The sequence below is a fragment of the Spodoptera frugiperda genome, chromosome 21 (assembly GCF_023101765.2).
Source record: "Spodoptera frugiperda isolate SF20-4 chromosome 21, AGI-APGP_CSIRO_Sfru_2.0, whole genome shotgun sequence".
Taxonomy (NCBI): Eukaryota; Metazoa; Arthropoda; class Insecta; order Lepidoptera; family Noctuidae; genus Spodoptera; species Spodoptera frugiperda.
Window position 1 is genome coordinate 7,549,363 of NC_064232.1, and position 22,357 is coordinate 7,571,719.

Genomic DNA, 22,357 nt, shown 5'->3' on the forward strand with positions numbered 1-22,357 from the left:
AACATAAAGCAAACTTGTACTAAGGGTACAGAACTGTACTTAATTTATAAATCGAATGTTCCTGTATGAACTTGAGTGTCTGCAATAGGGTAGATGACTAATTTTTATTTCAATGTCCGTCTTGTAGATGATTGTAAAATATTAGACACGTATTATTTATTTTCTCACGGTCCCAAACAAATACTTTCGAAGATATATCGATTTGAAATATCGCGAGACGTCACTTTTTGGTACGATTTATTATCTTATAATATTTTAACATAAAAATGTCTAATATTTTTTCATTACCTAACTGACGGACTAAATAAATTTCAAAATTTTCATACCCGTCATCATCCCTATTGGAAAATATATTGTGACAATATGAAATAGTACAGATGTCACAATTTCTTTCGTAGTCTAAACATACACCAAGTTGGTTACAATTTGACACCATCATAGTTAATTTTTTACCCATCTTTATTATTTAGTAGTTAACACATTCAGTGCCACCGACTCGCCCGGAGAGTCCATGTAAATTTTATTCCAGTGCCGTAGACTCGCCCAGCGAGTTCAATGTTTTTGCTATTTCTTTACAAAATACAGGTGAATTTTCTACTTAAAATAATACTGAAGACTAAACATACCCTAATCGAAAGAACTGAAATAAAATTAACGTGGACTCTCCTGGCGAGTCGATGCACTGAATGTCAAAATGCCATTTTTTTCTTATTACCTGTCTATAATAAAATGTCCCCGGTGACTGTTTTCTTTATAAGAGCGGGCGCACACGACACGACACGTCGCACACGTTGCTAACGGTCGCATGTCGCGGCGCGTGGTGTTCAGTGGTCGCGAGCACAGCCGCTACGCGGTACAGCTCGCGGCGGTGACGTTCGCACGGATGGTATGCGATTATGCGACTATGCGACTAAATAGTCGTTGGGTTGTGCTCGGCGTAATTTGGGCGGAAAGTTGTAGGTTGAAGATTTTGCAAATGTTGTAAATGTTGGTGCGTCAAACTATTAAGATAAGCGTCCATAGGCCCGCATCGTACGTATCGCACGCAACGGATTTTAGTTTGTCTTGTATAGAAACTCATACAACTGCGTCCACTGATCCGCATCGTACGGACCGCTCATCGGCAATGCCTACATGCGATGCGTACTGATGACGTCAAACGGAATGCCTAAGGTACGGGCTTGTGGACGCTTACCTTTATACTCAAGTGTAAAACAGCGTATTTTTGACAATGGCATCTAATAGGCCCTTAGGAGACCCACTGTCTGCTTTTAAGACTAAATAGTGGTTTTAAAAACCAACTACTGCTTCGTTCAACAATCTTTATATTAATATAATATTTTATACATCATCAGCCTATAAGTATCCACTGCTGACCAAAACCTCATTAATCACCACGCTTGATCAATGCCGGTTGACGATTTCAAACTTATAACCAGAAATTAATAAGCCCAGGTTTTCTCAGGCTGTTTTCCTTTACTGTTTGTCAGTGGTGTCGAAATAATCTTAAATCCTATAAGTCGGAAAAAGTTCACATTGGTACTTGCGGTTGGTAGGTTTCGAACCCTCGTGTATGAGAAGCGGACGTCTTAAACCTCCGGGCAACCACGACTAATTTAAGTCCTTTCAAAAATTGCTTAGGCCCATTTTATCTTCTGATTTGTTTCGTTGCGGGATCCATGACAGTCATTCATGTCCCTGGGACACGCCGGACTTTGTATCTACTGTAGATCCTGATACTGGAGTTGCAGCAGTGTGGGAGGTAGTGGCGGGATTGTCCCATAAAAAAGGCCCATTTAAAGTTACCCAAATTACGCTGGGTATGCCCTAAAACTAAAGGGTGATTTTATGCTAGCGAGACTTAAGAATTCGTGCAGGTTTGTGCGTGGTACGACAAAATATCTCGTCTGGCATCGAATCGCTTGGCGGTCGCAAATTTTATTTATTTGGGTTTGAAAGTCTTTTGGTTTACCTATGTATGTATATTGACTAACATTGTGTTAAGCATGTCTTTAATGCTCTTGTTATAAAGTTTATTTTCCTTTAAATACTACTGTTCATGAGTTTTCTTGTGTGCAAAGATTTTTAGATAGATTACCAGATTTCCAAATTGTCCCGTACAGTTTCGGTTTCCTCTCACGGACCCACCGATTGTGGAATGAGCGAGGTTTTCCCAGTAGGCTACAATATATGGTACTTCAAGAAGGAAGTAAATAGGTTTCTTAAAGGTCGGCAAAGCGCATGTAATGCCCCAAGTGTTGCAAGCGTACATAGGCCGCGGTAACCACTTACCATCAGGTGGGCTGTGTGCTTCCTTGCCACTGTCGTGGTATGGCGCCGATTGCTTACCATCAGGTGATCCGTCTGCTCGTTTACCGACTTGTTCTATAAAAGGTTTCTTAGTTTTGTAGGTCGTCTCTTTATTTAACATTAAATGCCATGGGTGGCGAAAGTGATCGGCGCTAGCGGAGGATATGATTTTTGTTGGCAGTCAAAGTCTTACTGCCGTAGTCAGAGTCATTTAATGGTTACTTAACCCAGTCCTTAGCAATTGTTTTCGGAACAAAATCGTTACTAAGGAATAGTTTAAGTAATCATTAAATGTCTCTGAGTGCGATGGTTAATACAAGATAGTTGTTAATGTCCCTGGGACGTTAGACTTCAGTGTTCCGGTGTTTGCATGGTTGTATCTACTGTAGATCCTGGTGTATAGGAGTTGTGGAGATGCAGTTTTGGGAGATTGACGCGGATTTGTCCCCAGTTAAAGTCAAAACCATATACTTAGGTACTTTTGAAACGTCAACAAAGAAAGAAATAAACAATTGTCTGTCAGTCTGTCCGTCAGTGAAGCTAGGTGCTCGTTCCAAAGTAGCAGTCGGTAAAGTCTTTTTGGTTCTCGATTTATTATCTGAAAGGCAAGAAACTATTTGGTAAGTATTTTTCAAATGTTACGTCGCGTCGGTAAGTTTATTTATGTACTGAGCGATTGAAATAAGCATTTACAGAAAATCGTCTCAATTTTTTTCTCAAAACAATATTTTTTCTTATAAAAAAGGAATATATAATTTTGACTTTGACTTTGAATAGTAATTTTGACAGATGTCAAAATTGACACCTGTCAATGTCATTCTGCAAGTGATCTTGTTTCGATCGCGACTGTACGTGTGTACCATAGACTTGTGTAATTATGTTTTCTTTTTTTTCGTTTTGTTTTTTTTTATTTAGCATGCAAAGTTAATCACTTACGTTTTTTTTTATTTTCGCTTCTCCGAATCGAATGCCCTTCGTTCCACTTCCCGGTTTATTTTGCGATCCATTGTTATGTTGCCCTAGCGTTTGTCGTGTATCTAGTGGAACGCATGTGCATAGTGTGATTGTTAAAAAGTCGCACTGCGATTTTTTTGTCGCAACGTTTTATTTCTATTTAGTATTTTAATCCAATATTTTATTGTTTGTCCTATTTATTTTTGCTATTTGTATACATATAATAAGTTGCGACAAAAAATCGCATGCGACAAAAAGTCGCAGCGTTTTCGAAAAATGTCTAACGTTTGTCTGTTTGACAGGAGTTGGCCGGTGGTAAGAGTGGGCCCAGCGGGCTGCGCAGGAGCAGCGAGAGATCCGAGTCTGTGTCTGAGGGACGTACGGACAAACACAGTCATACTAGTGGTATGTTGAGAATAATTATATTTTTATATTGTTTTTTGTATTAAGTGTTTGTAGTTCTAGTTTTTTAGATAAGATACAAATTATTGTAAATGGCCCTTTAGTCGATTGACCGAAAAATTATTAATGAATCGAACCTGCTACGCATTGTGCGGCAGCCGGTTGTCTAGCTACCAACCGTGCAGTAATTCAAAAGTTCAAAACAAAGTCAAAAGTTAAAGCATTTATTTCAATTAATCCTAAATTAGGTACTTTTGAAACGTCAGTCTGTCGGTCAGTGAAGATAGGCTATCGTTCCTAAGTATGACTTCGAATAGAGAAGAACGAGCAAGAAACTCCAAGGTTATCGTTGGTTGCAAGTCCGATATATCGTGTGACATGCCACAGATATTTTGTATGTAAGACTGTGACACATAATCAAAAAACACATAGCACATTCTTACAATTTAACAGCCAAATTTTTGTATATTTTATTTCTTCCTGGCTTTTACGAGACATTTTAATATCTTTTCACCCAACCCCCCTCCCCTCTAACCCTATATCTTTAAATGTGCAGGTCTGAACGGTCTCCGCAACATCGGCAACACTTGCTTCATGAACAGCGTGCTGCAGTGCCTGTCCAATACGCGGCCGCTGCTGGAGTACCTCGCCGACGACAAGTACTGCGACGACATCAACACCACGCTGTCTTGTATGAAGGGGGCGCTCATTAAAGGTACACACATACATACATATCCCCCATGGGGGTAGGGGGTAGGCAGAGACAGTGTAACACCACGCTGTCTTGTATGAAGGGGGCGCTCATTAAAGGTACACACATACATACATATCCCCCATGGGGGTAGGGGGTAGGCAGAGACAGTGCCTGTCCAATACGCGGCCGCTGCTGGAGTACCTCGCCGACGACAAGTACTGCGACGACATCAACACCACGCTCTCGTGCATGAAGGGGGCGCTCATTAAAGGTACACACACACATACATACCCCCATGGGGGTAGGGGGTAGGCAGAGACAGTGTAACACCACGCTCTCCTGCATGAAGGGGGCGCTCATTAAAGGTACACACACACATACACATCCCCCATGGGGGTAGGGGGTAGGCAGAGACAGTGCCTGTCCAATACGCGGCCGCTGCTGGAGTACCTCGCCGACGACAAGTACTGCGACGACATCAACACCACGCTGTCTTGTATGAAGGGGGCGCTCATTAAAGGTACACACACACATACACATCCCCCATGGGGGTAGGGGGTAGGCAGAGACAGTGTAACACCACGCTCTCCTGCATGAAGGGGGCGCTCATTAAAGGTACACACACACATACATACCCCCATGGGGGTAGGGGGTAGGCAGAGACAGTGTAACACCACGCTCTCCTGCATGAAGGGGGCGCTCATTAAAGGTACACACACACATACATACCCCCATGGGGGTAGGGGGTAGGCAGAGACAGTGTAACACCACGCTCTCGTGCATGAAGGGGGCGCTCATTAAAGGTACACACATACATACATATCCCCCATGGGGGTAGGGGGTAGGCAGAGACAGTGTAACACCACGCTCTCCTGCATGAAGGGGGCGCTCATTAAAGGTACACACATACATACATATCCCCCATGGGGGTAGGGGGTAGGCAGAGACAGTGTAACACCACGCTCTCCTGCATGAAGGGGGCGCTCATTAAAGGTACACACACACATACACATCCCCCATGGGGGTAGGGGGTAGGCAGAGACAGTGTAACACCACGCTCTCGTGCATGAAGGGGGCGCTCATTAAAGGTACACACACACATACACATCCCCCATGGGGGTAGGGGGTAGGCAGAGACAGTGTAACACCACGCTCTCGTGCATGAAGGGGGCGCTCATTAAAGGTACACACACACATACACATCCCCCATGGGGGTAGGGGGTAGGCAGAGACAGTGTAACACCACGCTCTCGTGCATGAAGGGGGCGCTCATTAAAGGTACACACACACATACACATCCCCCATGGGGGTAGGGGGTAGGCAGAGACAGTGTAACACCACGCTGTCTTGTATGAAGGGGGCGCTCATTAAAGGTACACACATAGATACATATCCCCCATGGGGGTAGGGGGTAGGCAGAGACAGTGTAACACCACGCTCTCCTGCATGAAGGGGGCGCTCATTAAAGGTACACACATACATACATATCCCCCATGGGGGTAGGGGGTAGGCAGAGACAGTGTAACACCACGCTCTCCTGCATGAAGGGGGCGCTCATTAAAGGTACACACACACATACACATCCCCCATGGGGGTAGGGGGTAGGCAGAGACAGTGTAACACCACGCTCTCGTGCATGAAGGGGGCGCTCATTAAAGGTACACACACACATACACATCCCCCATGGGGGTAGGGGGTAGGCAGAGACAGTGTAACACCACGCTCTCGTGCATGAAGGGGGCGCTCATTAAAGGTACACACACACATACACATCCCCCATGGGGGTAGGGGGTAGGCAGAGACAGTGTAACACCACGCTCTCGTGCATGAAGGGGGCGCTCATTAAAGGTACACACACACATACACATCCCCCATGGGGGTAGGGGGTAGGCAGAGACAGTGTAACACCACGCTCTCGTGCATGAAGGGGGCGCTCATTAAAGGTACACACACACATACACATCCCCCATGGGGGTAGGGGGTAGGCAGAGACAGTGTAACACCACGCTCTCGTGCATGAAGGGGGCGCTCATTAAAGGTACACACACACATACATATCCCCCATGGGGGTAGGGGGTAGGCAGAGACAGTGCCTGTCCAATACGCGGCCGCTGCTGGAGTACCTCGCCGACGACAAGTACTGCGACGACATCAACACCACGCTCTCCTGTATGAAGGGGGCGCTCATTAAAGGTACACACATACATACATATCCCCCATGGGGGTAGGCAGAGACAGTGTAACGCCAAATGCTACGATGGCTCGTTGATAGTGGTCACAAGGCGATGCAAGTCCGGAAACGAGGTTCGGGTTCGATTTCCCGGTCAGGCAAAGTATGGAATAGGTGGCAAACGAGCAGACCGGTCACCTGATGGTAAGCGATCAGCGCCGCCCATGGACACATACTTGTAACACCAGATGCTTTACAAGTGCCTTGCCGGCCTTTTGGGGGTCAGGATTTTAACGGTTATTGGGGATTAGGAAGATTGGCTAGGGGGATAATTGGGCCTCCAGTAACCTCACTTACACAACGCAAGCGTTGTTTCACGTCGGTTTTCTGCTCGGCCGTGGTATCACTCCGGTCAAGTAGGCCCAGCAGTGCCGAAGCAAGGTTATGAAGGCTCCGGCTCGAAAAACAGGAGTAGGACCAGGGTGGTTTTTAGTCAGTAAGAGTCTGACGCTCCCTCTCGCCTCGCACAAGGAAGGAGAAAGTCATTGGATGATATTCCGCCCTCAAAAAAGAGTCTGACGCTCCCTCTCGCCTCGCCCAAGGCGGGAGAAAGCCATTGGATGATATTCCGCCCTCAAAAAAGAGTCTGACGCTCCCTCTCGCCTCGCCCAAGGCGGGAGAAAGCCATTGGATGATATTCCGCCCTCAAAAAAGAGTCTGACGCTCCCTCTCGCCTCGCCCAAGGCGGGAGAAAGCCATTGGATGATATTCCGCCCTCAAAAAAGAGTCTGACGCTCCCTCTCGCCTCGCCCAAGGCGGGAGAAAGCCATTGGATGATATTCCGCCCTCAAAAAAGAGTCTGACACCCCTCTCGCCTCGCCCGAGGGGAAGATATCATTGGATGATTTCCCCTCCTCAAAAAATACCATAAAATTAATATGTACAAGCTTCCAAATAACATTGTATCGTTCGGTTCCAGCATTCGGGATAGTGATCAAAGAGCTGTGGCGCAGCGGCGAGAAGGACGCCGTGGTGAACACGACGGCGCTCAAGTCGCAGGTGCAGCGGTTCGCGCCGCGGTTCATGGGGTACAGCCAGCAGGACGCTCAGGTTAACCATTCTTCAATTAGTCACAGTCAATAGGTCAAAAATTACATACATACATACATAACTTCACGCCTGTCTCCCATGGGGGTAGGCAGAGACAATGGACCGCCAATTGCTACGACTCTTACATGCCTCTTTCGCTTCATCAACAGTCATCTTTATTATTTATTTCAAATAGATAAGACTTTTGAATAGTTTTGAACAACAGGGCAAATAAAAAAATGTCTGTCTGTCGGTCAGTCCTCTAGTTGCTCTATTTGCTTGTTCCAAAGTGTAGATTCCTATGGAGAAGAACAAGCAAGAAACTCTATAGGTTGCAGCGCGCAGTCGGCGCGCCGTAAGCTCGCTGGCAGCTAGCGGTAGCCGCAATTCGAAACTAAACAAAACCGCGGCATTTCCAACCTACTCCCGGGCCTTACAACTCCTTCAGTTTTCGATATACTTTCGATACTATTGACTCACCCAGTATTACATGGGATTTGGTCAAATTATGACCCAGTCGGGTGAATTTCCAAAAAAAAAAGAAAATCACAAAAAGTTAACGGCGTCATTATACTCAACCAAAAGTTAACAATTCTGGCAATTAACTCAAAATTTGGTTTCAATAACTTGATCCCTATCACTGCTCTCAACCAATCCAATAAAAATAAGGATGATAATAAGCTACCACGATGCTTAATAACGCGGGAGAATAATGATTTGTTAAATAAAAGTTACAAGTTTTTTGAAAAATCACCTAGTTACATGGCCTTTTACCAGTATCCATGTATGTAATAAGGTTAGCTTAAGTTGTAGTATATCCGGAGCTGCGGACTACCTAGCGGGTTTACCGGGGCTCCGGCTCGAAAAGCAGGAGTAGAAACGGGGTGGTTTTTTGTCAGTAAGAGTCTGACACTCCCTCTCGCCTCGCCCAAGGCGGGTATTAGCTTAAGTATGTACCTAATTACTTTAATTCCTTGTCCACAGGAGTTCCTCCGCTACCTGCTCGAGGGTCTACACGAGGACGTGAACCGAGTGACCGTCAAACCGAAACCCATACTCACTGAGATCGACGACAACCTCAGGTATGCCACTTTAGCTTATTACTTTAAAAAACGTTGCCCCACACTAGGATTTTCTCCTGTGTCGTGGGTGCGTTTACAAACATACAAGTTCACATACACATCACACACAGACCCGGAACAACAATTTGTGGATATCACAAAGAGTTGCTCCGTGCGTGAATCATACCCGCTACACGTTGCGTAATATCTAATTCTAAGTTTGAAATCACCAACCCGTATTTAACAACCGTGGTAATGAATGATCAAACCTTCTCCGTGTGAGAGGCTGATGATGTGATGTGTGCACTAGATTTCCACTTCACCCGCGTTGTATAAGGACAAAAGAAACCTATATCACTCTCCCAGCCTCCTAATAGTATATCCGAAGCTGTGGACTACCTAGCAGGTTCAACAATACTACTCGTATTTAGATAAAACGAATCAAAGTTTATGAGTGGTAGTATATACTTTATTTCTACGTATAAAACGTACCTAGTAGTGAAGCATTATGTAAAATATAAAGCTGAAGAGTTTGTTTGAACGCGCTAATCTCCGGAACTACTGATCCGATCCGAAAAAGTGTTTGTGTGTTGATTAATCCATAAATTGAGGAGTCTTAAACATCATGCTACGGTCTATAGGAGCCGAGCAGAGCGTGTGAAACCGCGCCAGAGCCGCTAGTATATATTTTAGCTTATATTAAAAGTGTTTGTCTCGATTGCAGCGACACGGCGAAGGCGGCGGAGGCGTGGAGCCGCTACCTGCGCATGGAGGACTCGCGCGTGGGCGACATCTTCGTGGGCCAGCTCAAGTCCACGCTGCGCTGCACGCACTGCCACCACGACAGCGTCACCTTCGACCCCTTCTGGGACCTCAGGTACACACATACACCATTCTTTTTATATATCTAACTAGCGACCCGCTCCAGCTTCGCATGGGTGCAACGGTGAAATATTACGCATGTATTATACATAGCTACTTCCGCGCGGTTTCACCCGCTCTGCTCGGTTCCTATTGATCGTAGCGTGATGATTTATAGCCTATAACCTTCCTCGATAAATGCGCTATCCAACACAAAAATAATTATTCAAATCGGACCAGTAGTTCCTGAGATTAGCGCGTTCAAACAAACAAACAAACAAACAAACAATCAAACAAACTCTTTAGCTTTATAATATTAGTATAGATATACACCTTGAATCACTCTATCTATTACAAAAACCGCATCAAAATCCGTTGCTAAGTTTTAAAGATTTAAGCGTACAAAGGGACATAGGGACAGAGAAAGCGACTTTGTTTTATACTGTGTAGTGATAACCCGGTAAACAAGCAGACGGATCACCTGATGGTAAGCAATCGCCGCTGGGTCGCCGCCGCATAGACACCCGAAATACCAGAAGTCTTACAAGTGCGTTGCCAGCCTTTTCGGGGGTTAGGAATTTAAGGGTTGTTGGGAAATTGGGAAGGGGGTAATTGGGCCTCCGGTAACCTCACTCACACAACGAAACACAACGCAAGCGTTGTTCCACGTCGGTGTACTGCTCGGCCGTGGTATCACTCCGGTCGAGCCGGCCCAGCAGAGCCGAAGCATGGCGAGCCCACACTTAAATTATATTCCGACCCCTTTTATTAACCGATTTCAAAAAGGAGGTTCTTAGTTTGACCCTATGTATGTATGTATGTTTGTGAGCAACTATCTCGCATTTGGCTAAACTAATTTTGATGCAGTTTTCTGCATAGTATTTAAAAAAATGTGTTTTTTTTCTAAAGTTTTTAATGTAGTGTGTTTGTGTCGCAGTCTGCCGATCCCGTCCCGCACGGGCAACCTGAAGCTGCAGCAGTGTCTGTCGCACTTCACGCGCGAGGAGGAACTCGACGGAGACGAGAAACCGGTACTGTACCCCCCACATGTCTATCTAACATAGCACACAGTACAGTAAAACGGGGTGAATAGGGATCGAGAGGTGAATAGGGACAGAAGAGGGGTGAATAGATACTATGAAGAATTTCCCTATACCTATTCACCCCTCTTCTGTCTCTATTCACCTCTCGATCCCTATTCACCCCATTTTACGGTATGTTAACTAACAGAGGGCGTTCCTGTTAACCCGCAATAGTATAGCATCCATACATGCTAAAAAAAATATTACCATTCAGAAACAAAACAATTTTATTTTTTAAATATTAAAATATTCACCAAAAATTTTAAATCGATACGTAAAAGAAACACTCTGTGCACGCGTAGTTGAAGGAAGGAATTTATTGCTTATTTTTCTATGCTGATATTTTTATTTTAATCTATTAATGATATAGATTTACGAGTTTAATGGAACGCCCTCTGTTAGTTTACATACTGTATATGGTGACTGGTAATTAGTGAACGATATTTAAACACGTGATTGTACTCATGATTACAAACAACTTTTTCAAAGAAACTTTTTTTGTATACTCATTCGTTTTATTTTTATCACAATAACAAAACAACAGACTGAACAGAATAATGACATTGCATTAGCAAATATTCCATCGGTCATTCAAAGAAAAGCTTAAGGTTATTTTTACACCAGAGATGTGCTATGCTACGTTGCTATGGATGCGTTTAGCTTCCACCAATCATAGTCATTGGTACACATAGCTTAGCACTGGTGGAAACGGACTCAGCTTGAGTTTTTTATATGGAAAGATGCGCGCTACTATCGAACATCGCATACTCGAGTTGCGCATCTCCCTCGCACAGCTACATAGCTTAGTATCAGTGGAAACGGTCACAGAGTTAGCTTAGCTATTACATCTTCGTAGCATAGCTACTAGCACATCTTTTTTTATGAACCAAGTCGGTAAACGAGCAGATGTATCACCTGATGGTAAGCAATCGCCGCCGCCCATGGCACTCGAAACACTAGAGGTGTTACAAGTGCGTTGGTGGTTTTTCGGATCGGGGATTGGGAAGATTGGGGAAGGGGGAATTGGGCCTCCGGTAACCTCACTCACACAACGAAACACAACGCTGTGGTTGTTTCACGTCGGTGTACTGCTCGGCCGTGGTATCACTCCGGTCGAGCCGGCCCAGCAGTGCCGAAGCATGGCTCTCCCCCACTCCTCCCACATCTCTGGTGGACAAGCCCTCTAATGTAGGTATGATGTGATGTTACAGACGTGTTCGAAGTGCGGAGTGCGCAGAAAGTGCCTGAAGTGGTTCACGGTGCAGAAGTTCCCGCAAGTACTCGTGTTGCATCTCAAGAGGTATTTTATATTTATTACATTCTCATATTATTTAGACGGCTGTAAATTTACTATTTTTGTATGTATTTTCTAGTAAAAGAATGTGAAGATAATATTTACAAGAAATTATTACTGTACAGACTGCCTCGTTGGCCGAGTGGTTGCAAGTGCGACTGCCGGGCAAGGGGTCTCGGGTTCGATTCCCGGGTCGGGCGAAGTATTATTGGGCTTTTTTCGGTTTTTCTAAAATTTCTCAGTGATAGCACGGAGTCTGGAAATGTGTCCGGTATGTGGCAATAGGCTAACCACCTATTACATGGGACTTACAACAATTGTGAAATGTGTGTGTACATTGGCATTATGTGCCATAATGTGCATATCCCTCCAAAGATTAAAGGAGTGACGTTATAAAAAAAAATTACTGTACAGAGTCCAAATTATTTTGTATTCCTCAAAAATACATACAAGTGTTTCCAGACTTCTGAGCGGTTGTTTTGTGTTTGTATATGATTTTCGAGGAATAATCAGCATTTTATGTATTTTGTTACTACAATCTTTATAGTTTGTTTTTTCAAGTTACTTTGCCGTATTGATGGACTGGAATAAAATAATACATTATTACCTCTAAACATTTTTTTCCTAGAACTTGTTCCTATGGTTCCTTGTTGAAAATTCTTTTCTATAGTCTCCCATGGTAGATGAAAAGGATCACACTAATATTATAAATGTGAAAGTTTGGTTGTTTGTCCGTCAATCACGCTGAAACTACTGAACGGATTTTGATGATATTTGGTATACAGACAGGGTATGAGCTGACTTGAGTGATAGGATAGGACTTTTTATTCCACGAGAATGCGTGCGAGGCCGCTGACAGAAGTTATTGTGTAATATTTCCATCTATACTAATATTATAAAGCTGAAGAGTTTGTTTGTTTGTTTGTTTGAACGCGCTAATTTCCGGAACCACTGGTCCGAATAGAATAATTCTTTTTGTGTTGAATAGTGCATTAATCGAGGAAATATATAGGGTATAAAACATTACGCTACGACCAATAGGAGCCCAGCCAAAGGGGTGAAACCGCGCGGGAGTAGCTAGTATTATTATAAATGTAAAAGTTATTTGTATTGATGTTTGTCCGTCAATCACGCTGAAACTAGTGAACAGTGAATTTTATATACAGACATGGTATGAGCTGATTTGGGTGATAGGACTTTTTATTCCACGGAAACACGGTTGAAGCCGCTGGCAGAAGTTAGTGTGTAATATTTCCATTATTTATACGACTTCCTTGTGTCTGTGTGCCAGGTTCTCCCCGACGGAGCGTTTCCGCGGCAAGCTGAACGTGTTGGTGGAGTTCCCGCTGAGCAACCTCGACATGTCGCCGTACGCCGCCACGCGCGGGCCCGCGCCCGTCTACAACCTGTACGCGGTCAGCAACCACTCGGGTATGTCGCACCCACACACTTGTACGTGTAAATGAGTAGATGTAGTACCTGATGGTAAGCAATCGGTGTTGCTTGTGGATACCTGCAACATTAGAGGCGGTACAAGTGCGTTGCCGGGTTTTTTTGTAATAGTCTCTATCTATTCATCAGGTACATGGTAGGTATATACTTACTTGGAGTTTGAAACCCCCTCATGTAACTCCATAGTCCAGTAGAGGACTGTCACCTTTTTTTTAATTGTAATAACTTTACATTTTATTGACTGCGTTTGCGGACGACCTAGCATGTTATGGCGCATCCACACATGCCGCCGGCTTATGCCGCCGGGTTCCAAACTTGCCGTTGAATGCGCCGGCAACTAAAAGCCGCGCGTGTCGCAGGTAAAAGATTGCAAATAAAAATGGATGGCCGGCGGGCTTGTGGATGCGCCATTACCATGGCTCCGGCTCTAAGCAGGAGTAGAAATGGGGTGGTGTTTAGTCAGTAAGAGTCGGACAACTCCTCTCGCCTCGCCCAAGGCGGGAGAAGTCATTAAACAATGTCCCTTAAAGTCGTTATTATATTTTTATGTTTCCAACCTCTTGGGAGGACTGTGTGAGGTAGAGTGTAATATTATAAGTGAATATACGTTTAGGGAATAGAGAGTGCCCTACGAAAAGTAAGATCCTCCGACCAGGCGAGGCGATCGTGTCTGGCGGGCTTTCGGCCCAACTGTTGTTCGTTGGCATTTCCTATCCTTGTTTATTCACATGTATATCGTTGTCGTTCTACGTGGAGGACTAAGGGGAAGGCCTTTGTTCATCAGTTGACGTCTTTCGGCTGATGATGATGACGACGAATCTTCATATGTGCGATGTAGGATTTATGACGTTGTTGATTTGCTCGTCGATCGTCGATTTGCGACTTGTGTCTCCTGTCACTAGTCATGTGTCGACACGTAAATATAACATTGTGCGCGTACGTTGCAGGCACGACGTACTCGGGGCACTACACGGCGTACTGCAAGCACCCCTACACCGGCGACTGGCACGAGTACAACGACTCACGGTACGGATGCAATACACTTATACATTCTACTATAAACAGACAAAGATAGGTTACACTGCTTTCTACAATTTTGTTACCTTCTGAGAGCTTAGCTCCTAACGCGCTCTCGTTTTGTTTTCAACGTATACGTAAAGTAAACGCGTACTAAGGGTACAGAAACAACACCGTTTTTGAAATATGCAAAGGTGTATAATCTTCGAAGGAAGAGTATGTCTTTCACATCTAGATTTTCGTATATATGTGCATTGCATTCTACTCGTCTTGCTCACTTCATAACACTTTCAGTCGTCTATTTACGACAACTCTTCACTGCGATATTTCAATTTGATTGAAATTCATGAATATGTACCCTTAGTACGAGTTTGTTTTATTTACCGAAATCGAAACTAGAGCGCGTTCGGCGCTCTGATTGGCCGGCTCGAATGAACTAGCCAATCAAAGTATCGAACGCAGTCTCGTTTTGATTTTGTTAAACGTAAAACAAACTCGTACTAAGCCCTTTATTACGTAAAAAAATACGCTAAAAAACTGCCATATTGAAATTTTTATTTCAGAATTTACACTTTAAATGTATTTTAACACTAAACTCCAACATTTCCAGGGTCTCCCCAATAAACAGTCGCAACGTGGTGTCCTCAGAAGCGTACGTCCTGTTCTACGAGCTGGCGCGACACACGTAGCACCCCTTACCCCCTACACCCCCCTGACACCCCCTACCCCCTACCCCCTCACTCAGACACCGCCAGCATTACCCGCCGGCCGGTATGACTCTAAAACATTGAATTTTTTGGACTAGGAACTTGATGAAGCGATTTTAAGACCATGAGGCGTCCATTGCTAAACATAGGATTCTCATATTACCAAAACCTCTCTTAAAATTTAAGGGACCCCTAAGCGAAGATAGTTGATGACATTTTGGTATTCACCAACATTTAAGTGACACCTAACAGTACAGATAAAGGGTTAGTTTAGGTGATTCCTAACGCTAAGTAACACTTAGTTAAGAGATGGTTTAGGGGTTTGTGAAAATGGTCATCAATTTTGGTGATGTAACTACGATCTCCAAGTAGTTTGTCAAGCGTGGGGATTATGCTAAATCCCCTCTTTTTAAGGAGAAGCCTATGTTCAGTTCTGGATTTAAACCAGCCAATGATGGTGATTTACGTTGATCACTGAATAATGACATGATTTTAGATATCAAAATAAACGTTTTTTGGTCCTAAAATCGCTTCGTCTCTTTCTAAAATTGTCTAATGCTAATACTCAGTCCGTTCTACAAAAAAACGTTCATAGAAAAGGACGGAGCTATGTCTGTATATCGTCATCTCTTTCACACGCCAAATATATGTGTCTATAGTAAAAAGAATTGCCTTATACAATATTATTTGAAGGAATCCATAGTACAAACTCAATAGTAACTTAGGCTGTATATAGATAGCCGAATTAACTAAATTCTATTTTATTTTTTCATATAAAAGGTTCATTTTTCTATGACAAGTGTTGTTGTAATTGAATTAATGGGTGATAGTTTAAAAAAGCTACTTAATACTCCTTTTTGGTAGTCGGTTAATATACTAAAGTCTGCTTCTAATTGTACCAAACACTTTTCTGAAAACCGCATCAAAATCTGTAAGGACCAACCTCAGTTTTTTCTAGTTAGTTGGTATACTAAAAACCTGCCTCCAATTGTAACAAACACTTTTTTAAAAACTGCATCAAGATCGGTTCAGCCAGTCGTGAGATGTTTGGGAACAAAAATACAAACGTCTGTTTTTGAAATCATTAAATAATCTCAAGGAGATTGTTTAATTAAATTACTTAAAGAGGTACTTAAAAACATGCTCGTGATCACCTTCCTCTTGAATCACTCTATCTATTAAAAAAACGCATTAAAATCCGTTGTGTAGTTTTAAAGATTTAAACGTACAAAGGGACATAGGGACAGAGAAAGCGACTTTGTTTTATACTATGTAGTGATATATCGCCCAGAAATTCAATTATAACTAGTTACAATTAATTTTGGTCTTAATTGCTTTGTAATTAAAGTTTATATTCCGTCATACCGGCCGACTGTACCTTTTTAAAAGGGACTCTAAATTGTACAAGTATTACTCAACGAGGTAAGAAGATGGATTTATGTACAATATTTCCTGTTTATATTGAAAAATATTATTTATATGAGAAACGGCATATCAAGGTATACTATTTCATCTTAGGCCGCATCGTCACTTACCATTAGGCGAGATAGCGGCCAAACGTCACCCATCCATTTTGACGTTCAAAAGTGCCTTCCTGGTCTAATTGAAATAAATAATTTTGACTTTGACTTTGACATCAATAGTAAAATAAAAATGGTCACTGCCTCTGGTACTAGCCTCTGTTCAGCGGCTTCGTCCGCGTTCCAGTGGGATAAAAAGTATCCTATCACCTAAGTCAACTCATACCTTGTCTGTTTACCAAATTTCATCAAAATCTGTTCAGTAGTTTCAGCGTGATTGACGGACAAACAAACTTTCACATTTCTAAGATTAGTGTGATATAAATTGTTTGTATGTTTGAAAGCGCTTATCTCTGGAACTACTGGTTCGAATTTAATGATTCTTTCTGTGTTAGAAAGTCAATTTATCGAGGAAGGCTTATAGGCTATAAACATCACGCTGCGATTAATATGATATAGGCAGAGTTTACATCAAAATTGAGAAAAAGGATAGCTTGATATGCCGAATTCTTTGACATATTTTAAGAATTTGTAGTGATACCAATATTCAAGGCAATTGTACAGATTACAAAAATTACATTTTTATACATACAAAATTACTGTAGCTACTTATTTTGTTTATATTTCAACTGTTATCACTACAAATTCTCAAAAATAACTCGAAAACAGTACATACAATGTATTTACACAATACAATTTTGAGTTTTTCAAACAAATATAGACCCTATTTACACGTACGTAAAGAACATGTCTTCTTACTTCCTTAACAAGTAACGCCATCTAGTCGGCGAAACTTCAACTAAATGCGTATTAAAATAGAAAACTTATCTCGTTTATAGTTTTTATAAGAAATTCATATTTACATAGTAATTTAATACGATAACAGAAGCTTACAATAGAGAAATTTGTGTGAAAGTTGATTATTTATATAACTAGATGGCGTTGCAACAAACATGATGACAAACTCGGTCACTAGATGGCGTTGTTATGAAAAATCTGTTGTGTTTTGAAACTTGGTCAATGCAATAAATTGCTAGTTGGTTGCGTGTGTCTTGGTATGTTTTAAACCATTTTAAAAATATCATCAAGAGAGATGATTATAGATTGAGACACAATATGTTTTTTTATTCTTGACAAAATATTATAAAATTGATATGTGTAGAAACCGAAAATCGATCATTTTACTTCATTCAAGAATCATGAATGGTGTTTCATCCATGTATACATTTTTCTAAAGCTCTTTACATAACAAAATTTCAGTTTAATAATAAAAATCCGTAAGTAAAAACAAAATATACCAAGACATACTCAAACTACTAGCACTAGTTATGAACATATTAGATAGAATACGTTTAATTATTTAATATTATTGTATTTTATTAATTTATTACTCTCTCACGGTGATGTGGCGTGCTTACATTTAGGCCTTACAAAAAGTAAATTATTTAACAAACTAGCGACCCGCCCCAGCTTCGCATGGGTGCAATGGTGATATATTACGCATGTATTATACATATAAACCTTCCTCTTGAATCACTATCTATTAAAAAACCGCATAAAAATCCGTTGCGTAGTTTTAAAGATTTAAGCGTACAAAGGGACATAGGGACAGAGAAAGCGACTTTGTTTTATACTATGTAGTGATATGAAAACGTTAACTGGCGAAAGAAAATTGTTGAAGGCAAATCGGTCACCAGTGAGGTGACGAAGCGGTTGTTAAAGTGTTAATCCCCCCTTTTAAAAATTGTAAGGATATAATATACCCCTTTTTTCTGCTAGTTGTGCGATTATTTACTCCTACTTTTTAATTATGTTTGGTTGAGTGTAACCATGTCACTTCACCGTGCAATCGTTGCCATTTTGTCACGTCCCTCCCCCTCATAATTTATTAACTAAACATAAATACAATACAATATAATTATTATTACATATTATTGTTAATTATAATTGTTTTTTTTTTCTAATTTTTATAGGTAGAGCTTTTTCGAAAGTCCATGTGTGATTGTAAAATAGATATATTATGCATTTTATTATCCAATTATAATATACTTACGGTCAAATATCCCATTGCCTGTTTACAGTAAATCCGTGGTTAAAAGTTAACCGAAAAAACTGCATTTTTTAATTTGAAAACATTTAGTTTTTAAACCAAAGTTTCGTTTAAAATGTAATTTTAAATGATTAGTTGTGGTTTAGGCATGTCGCAGTAAGATTTTTTTTTACTTTTTTTAAATTGTTTACAGGCAATGCGATGTTTAAATAGAGTTCCTGTGTATCTACTACCGTTGATAAAAAAACAATCATGTTACATGTCGAACGTATGGCATTTTTTTTGTTTTTATTTATTATTAAAATTAATAGCGGCAGGCACGTGCGTCTCGGTCGGCTGTCGGACGCCAACTGACCAAGTCGGGCGTTCTCGTCGTGTCTGTATTTACGTTACCTACCCTCGGTTTGTTGAAAGTGTTGGATTTAATATTATTTTTATTAGATTGAACAGTTATCTTCAGTGAACCGAAGGTGAGTGCTTTAGTAATATACAAATTGCCATTTGAATGATAATTATGGTACAAAAATAAAGTAAAATCAAAATATTTTAGGTCGATGACTTGGATGTGATGGAGCGAGAGTTTGGATTGTCGTTTTATATGTTTATATGTTGACGGTACTATATTTATACGGAAAATATATGATATTGCAACTATTAGAGAGTGTCTCTTGAAGTAAAACTGAAAATTTCAGTAAAACTACTGTTGTTTTTCTTAGTTTTTTAATATAAAGTACAATTGTTCCTTGAAGATTTGGTTTTTGCATGTTTGATGTTCATCATGCAAACGGTTTAGATAAATAGGGACGATGACGGGGTATGAAAATTAAAAATCTATTTAGTCCGTCAGTTAGGTAATGAAAAAATATTAGACACGTATTTTTTTATTTTGTCATATAAGATAACAATACTTAGATAAAACGAATCAAAGCTAAAGTAATTTCTACTTATAAAATGTACCTTGACGCGATATTTCAAATCGATATATCGTCGAAAGTATTTGTTTCCGTGAGAAAATAAAAAATACGTGTGTAATGTTTTAAAATAATCTACAAGACGGACATTGAAATGAAAATTAGTCATCTACCCTATTACAAACTAGTAGATAGATATGAAGTACAACTTTCCCCATTTCTATGAACAAATTTAAGCATGATTTTATATGTATAATACATATGTATAAATATTGTACCAAAACATGTAACATATAGAATTACAATCTAAACAGCAATATGGCGGATTAGTATAGTGTGTTCAAAATATATAAATAAATAATATAATATATATATGTATATGAATTGTTAACGCTTGTCTCGATATACGGAACCGCTGGCATTTTGGGAAAATAAATAAACGTGGTTTTTGTAATTTGATAATTGATCCCTAAATCTATATGTTCTTAGATACATATTTAGAGGTTTAAAATGTACTTGTAAGAAGAAAGAGATAGCGCTATACGTGTGTATAGCTGCGTCTCTTTCTTGTAATATTTTTAATTATGACAAAAGATTAGTGTTGATTCTTGATGCTTTTTTACTAAATGGCCTGCAACAGTCAAAATCAAAATCATTTATTTCAAAAAGACTAGGAAGGCACTTTTGAACGTCAAAGCAAATATAATAATATTGATAACGTCTGTCTGTCTGTCAGTCCTCTAGTTGCTCTATTTGCTCGTTCCAAAGTGTAGATTCCTATGGAGAAGAACGAGCAAGAAACTCCATAGGTTACTCTTTTTCAATCAGATTCACAATACAATACTTGGTTACATTGTTTCGATGTATGCAGGTTGCTTCCAACCTCGCGATGTGTAATCATTGGGGGAGGACTTTGGAGGGCAGTGGACGGTATGTGGCTGATTGCCTGATGATGACGAGGTCTCAGGGGCCTTAGTCTGCTATTACAATTGTGTCAGAATGGTCGATCATTGAGCAGTGCAAGAGGGACGGAGCTATGTAGGTTGTATAGCTACTGGTCTGTTGTATGCAACACTATATTAGTATATTATATGTAAACAGATGATATATTGTATTGTATATAGGAATATGATCACTCCCGTCCGTAATAGTTATAGTATAGCTTGAAGCAACAGTTTTTTATAGTGATATCTAGTCACTGATTACCGTTTTAAAATCTTATGTGTAGTTAAAACTATGAGAACAAGATTTATAATACATATTTGTTTTGCAAACGTACTACAAAATTATAGCACTTTTATACATACATACAATATTTAAAACTAAAGTGTATGACTTTAACAATTCGTATTTAATTACGCTTGAGAATTAACAGCGAAACTAACTATGGATAGTATTTCCAAACCGATACGACCTTCAAACTTTCAAGAAAAGAGCTGATCCTTTTTAAATGCCGGCAACGCACCTGTGTCTCTTCTAGTGCCCATGGGCGGATCGCTTACCATCAGGTGATCCGTCTGCTCGTTTGCCTCCCAAAACATAATACAGTTTGACTTAATTGTCATATCATAACATCACAGTAGCTTTAGATACCTATCTCGACATACTCATGTTTAAACTAAGTTATTTATTAAAAATATATATCGTTGTTTTTTTCACAGTATTTGTATTATTTTCTCTAGTCATTCATTGTAGTCCAAACAGATTTCTGTGTTGTATACAACAGATTTAAGATGTTTATTGCGCGCTAGTGAGTTGGTATTAAGCAATATTCTATCAGGTAGTAGACTTAAAACTACACTAGCGCCTCCAGCGGCGAAAATAGTTATTTTCTCAGCTTTGTGGGTGTTTTTTTTTTGTCATTTTTTTTTTTCATTATGGGTGGTGGGTTGGGACAGTAATTTCAATGTAATACAATTTAAACTTTAAATATGTATCTAAGAGAAAGGGAGGTAACGTTTATATATTTTTACAAAATGCCGTAACTTAGTTATAATGCCGATAGTTAAGTATTGCTTACAAGTCGCGTTCACATCCGCCGCAAGTAGTCAACGGATAGTGTAAAAATATTAGCTAAATATAAGCCTTATGTCGGCATTCGGCCTCCGAGTTATAAGGCCGAGTTCGGCTGAGTTCAACCCGAGTTCGGCTGATTATGAACCCGAGTTCGGCTGAGTATAAAGCCGAGTTCGTCCTTATAATTCGACGATGTAAACGCGACTGGCAGAGTGGTTGTTTTTTTTTTGTATAATTTTATCAATTGTTATATTGTTTTAACTCGAATGTTCGCGAGGGAATCTTGTTTTTAACCAAAGATTTGCTAAATCATAGTGTTTCTGTATTAATGATAAATAAAAATAATTTATTGTAATAATTATTTATAAATTGTAAAATCGTCGGCGCTCGTCGACTATTTATGTAAAAATACGTAACAGATTACTATTATATAAATATATATTTAAATGAGTAAATTATTATGAACGTGTTTTATTTTATACTAGCAAACCCGGCGAACTCCGTTTCGCCACTAACGACTTTCCCTGTTTTCCTGCTTTTCTCTTAATTTTATCCTGAATTTTCTTTGCAATAAACCTCACGGAGCCCGAGACCTTTCCAATGAATGCAAAACTGTAGAAATCGGTTAGTACGTTCTGCAGTTATAGCGTCCAGAAGGAAAACACAACTTATTTCTATATTATATATTAGCTGTAACCCTGAATTTCGTATTTAAAAAGTTGTAAACCGTAAAACAGGTTGAATAGAATTCGAGGGATGAATATATA

At 40.5% G+C, this 22,357-nt stretch overlaps 1 protein-coding gene across 1 annotated transcript in view; it reads left to right on the forward strand.

Moving 5' to 3' along the window:
* LOC118280234 (uncharacterized) overlaps nt 1-15,341 on the forward strand; it is a 38,557-nt gene extending 23,216 nt beyond the window's left edge. The window contains exons 4-13 of the mRNA XM_050701983.1: nt 3,567-3,669; nt 4,223-4,381; nt 7,510-7,640; nt 8,604-8,701; nt 9,405-9,557; nt 10,479-10,572; nt 11,835-11,923; nt 13,209-13,348; nt 14,317-14,395; nt 14,997-15,341. Of these exons, the coding sequence (XP_050557940.1) occupies nt 3,567-3,669; nt 4,223-4,381; nt 7,510-7,640; nt 8,604-8,701; nt 9,405-9,557; nt 10,479-10,572; nt 11,835-11,923; nt 13,209-13,348; nt 14,317-14,395; nt 14,997-15,075 (1,125 nt within the window). The 3' untranslated portion in view covers nt 15,076-15,341. The remainder of the gene's footprint in view (nt 1-3,566; nt 3,670-4,222; nt 4,382-7,509; nt 7,641-8,603; nt 8,702-9,404; nt 9,558-10,478; nt 10,573-11,834; nt 11,924-13,208; nt 13,349-14,316; nt 14,396-14,996) is intronic.
* The last annotated feature ends 7,016 nt before the right edge of the window (nt 15,342-22,357 follow it).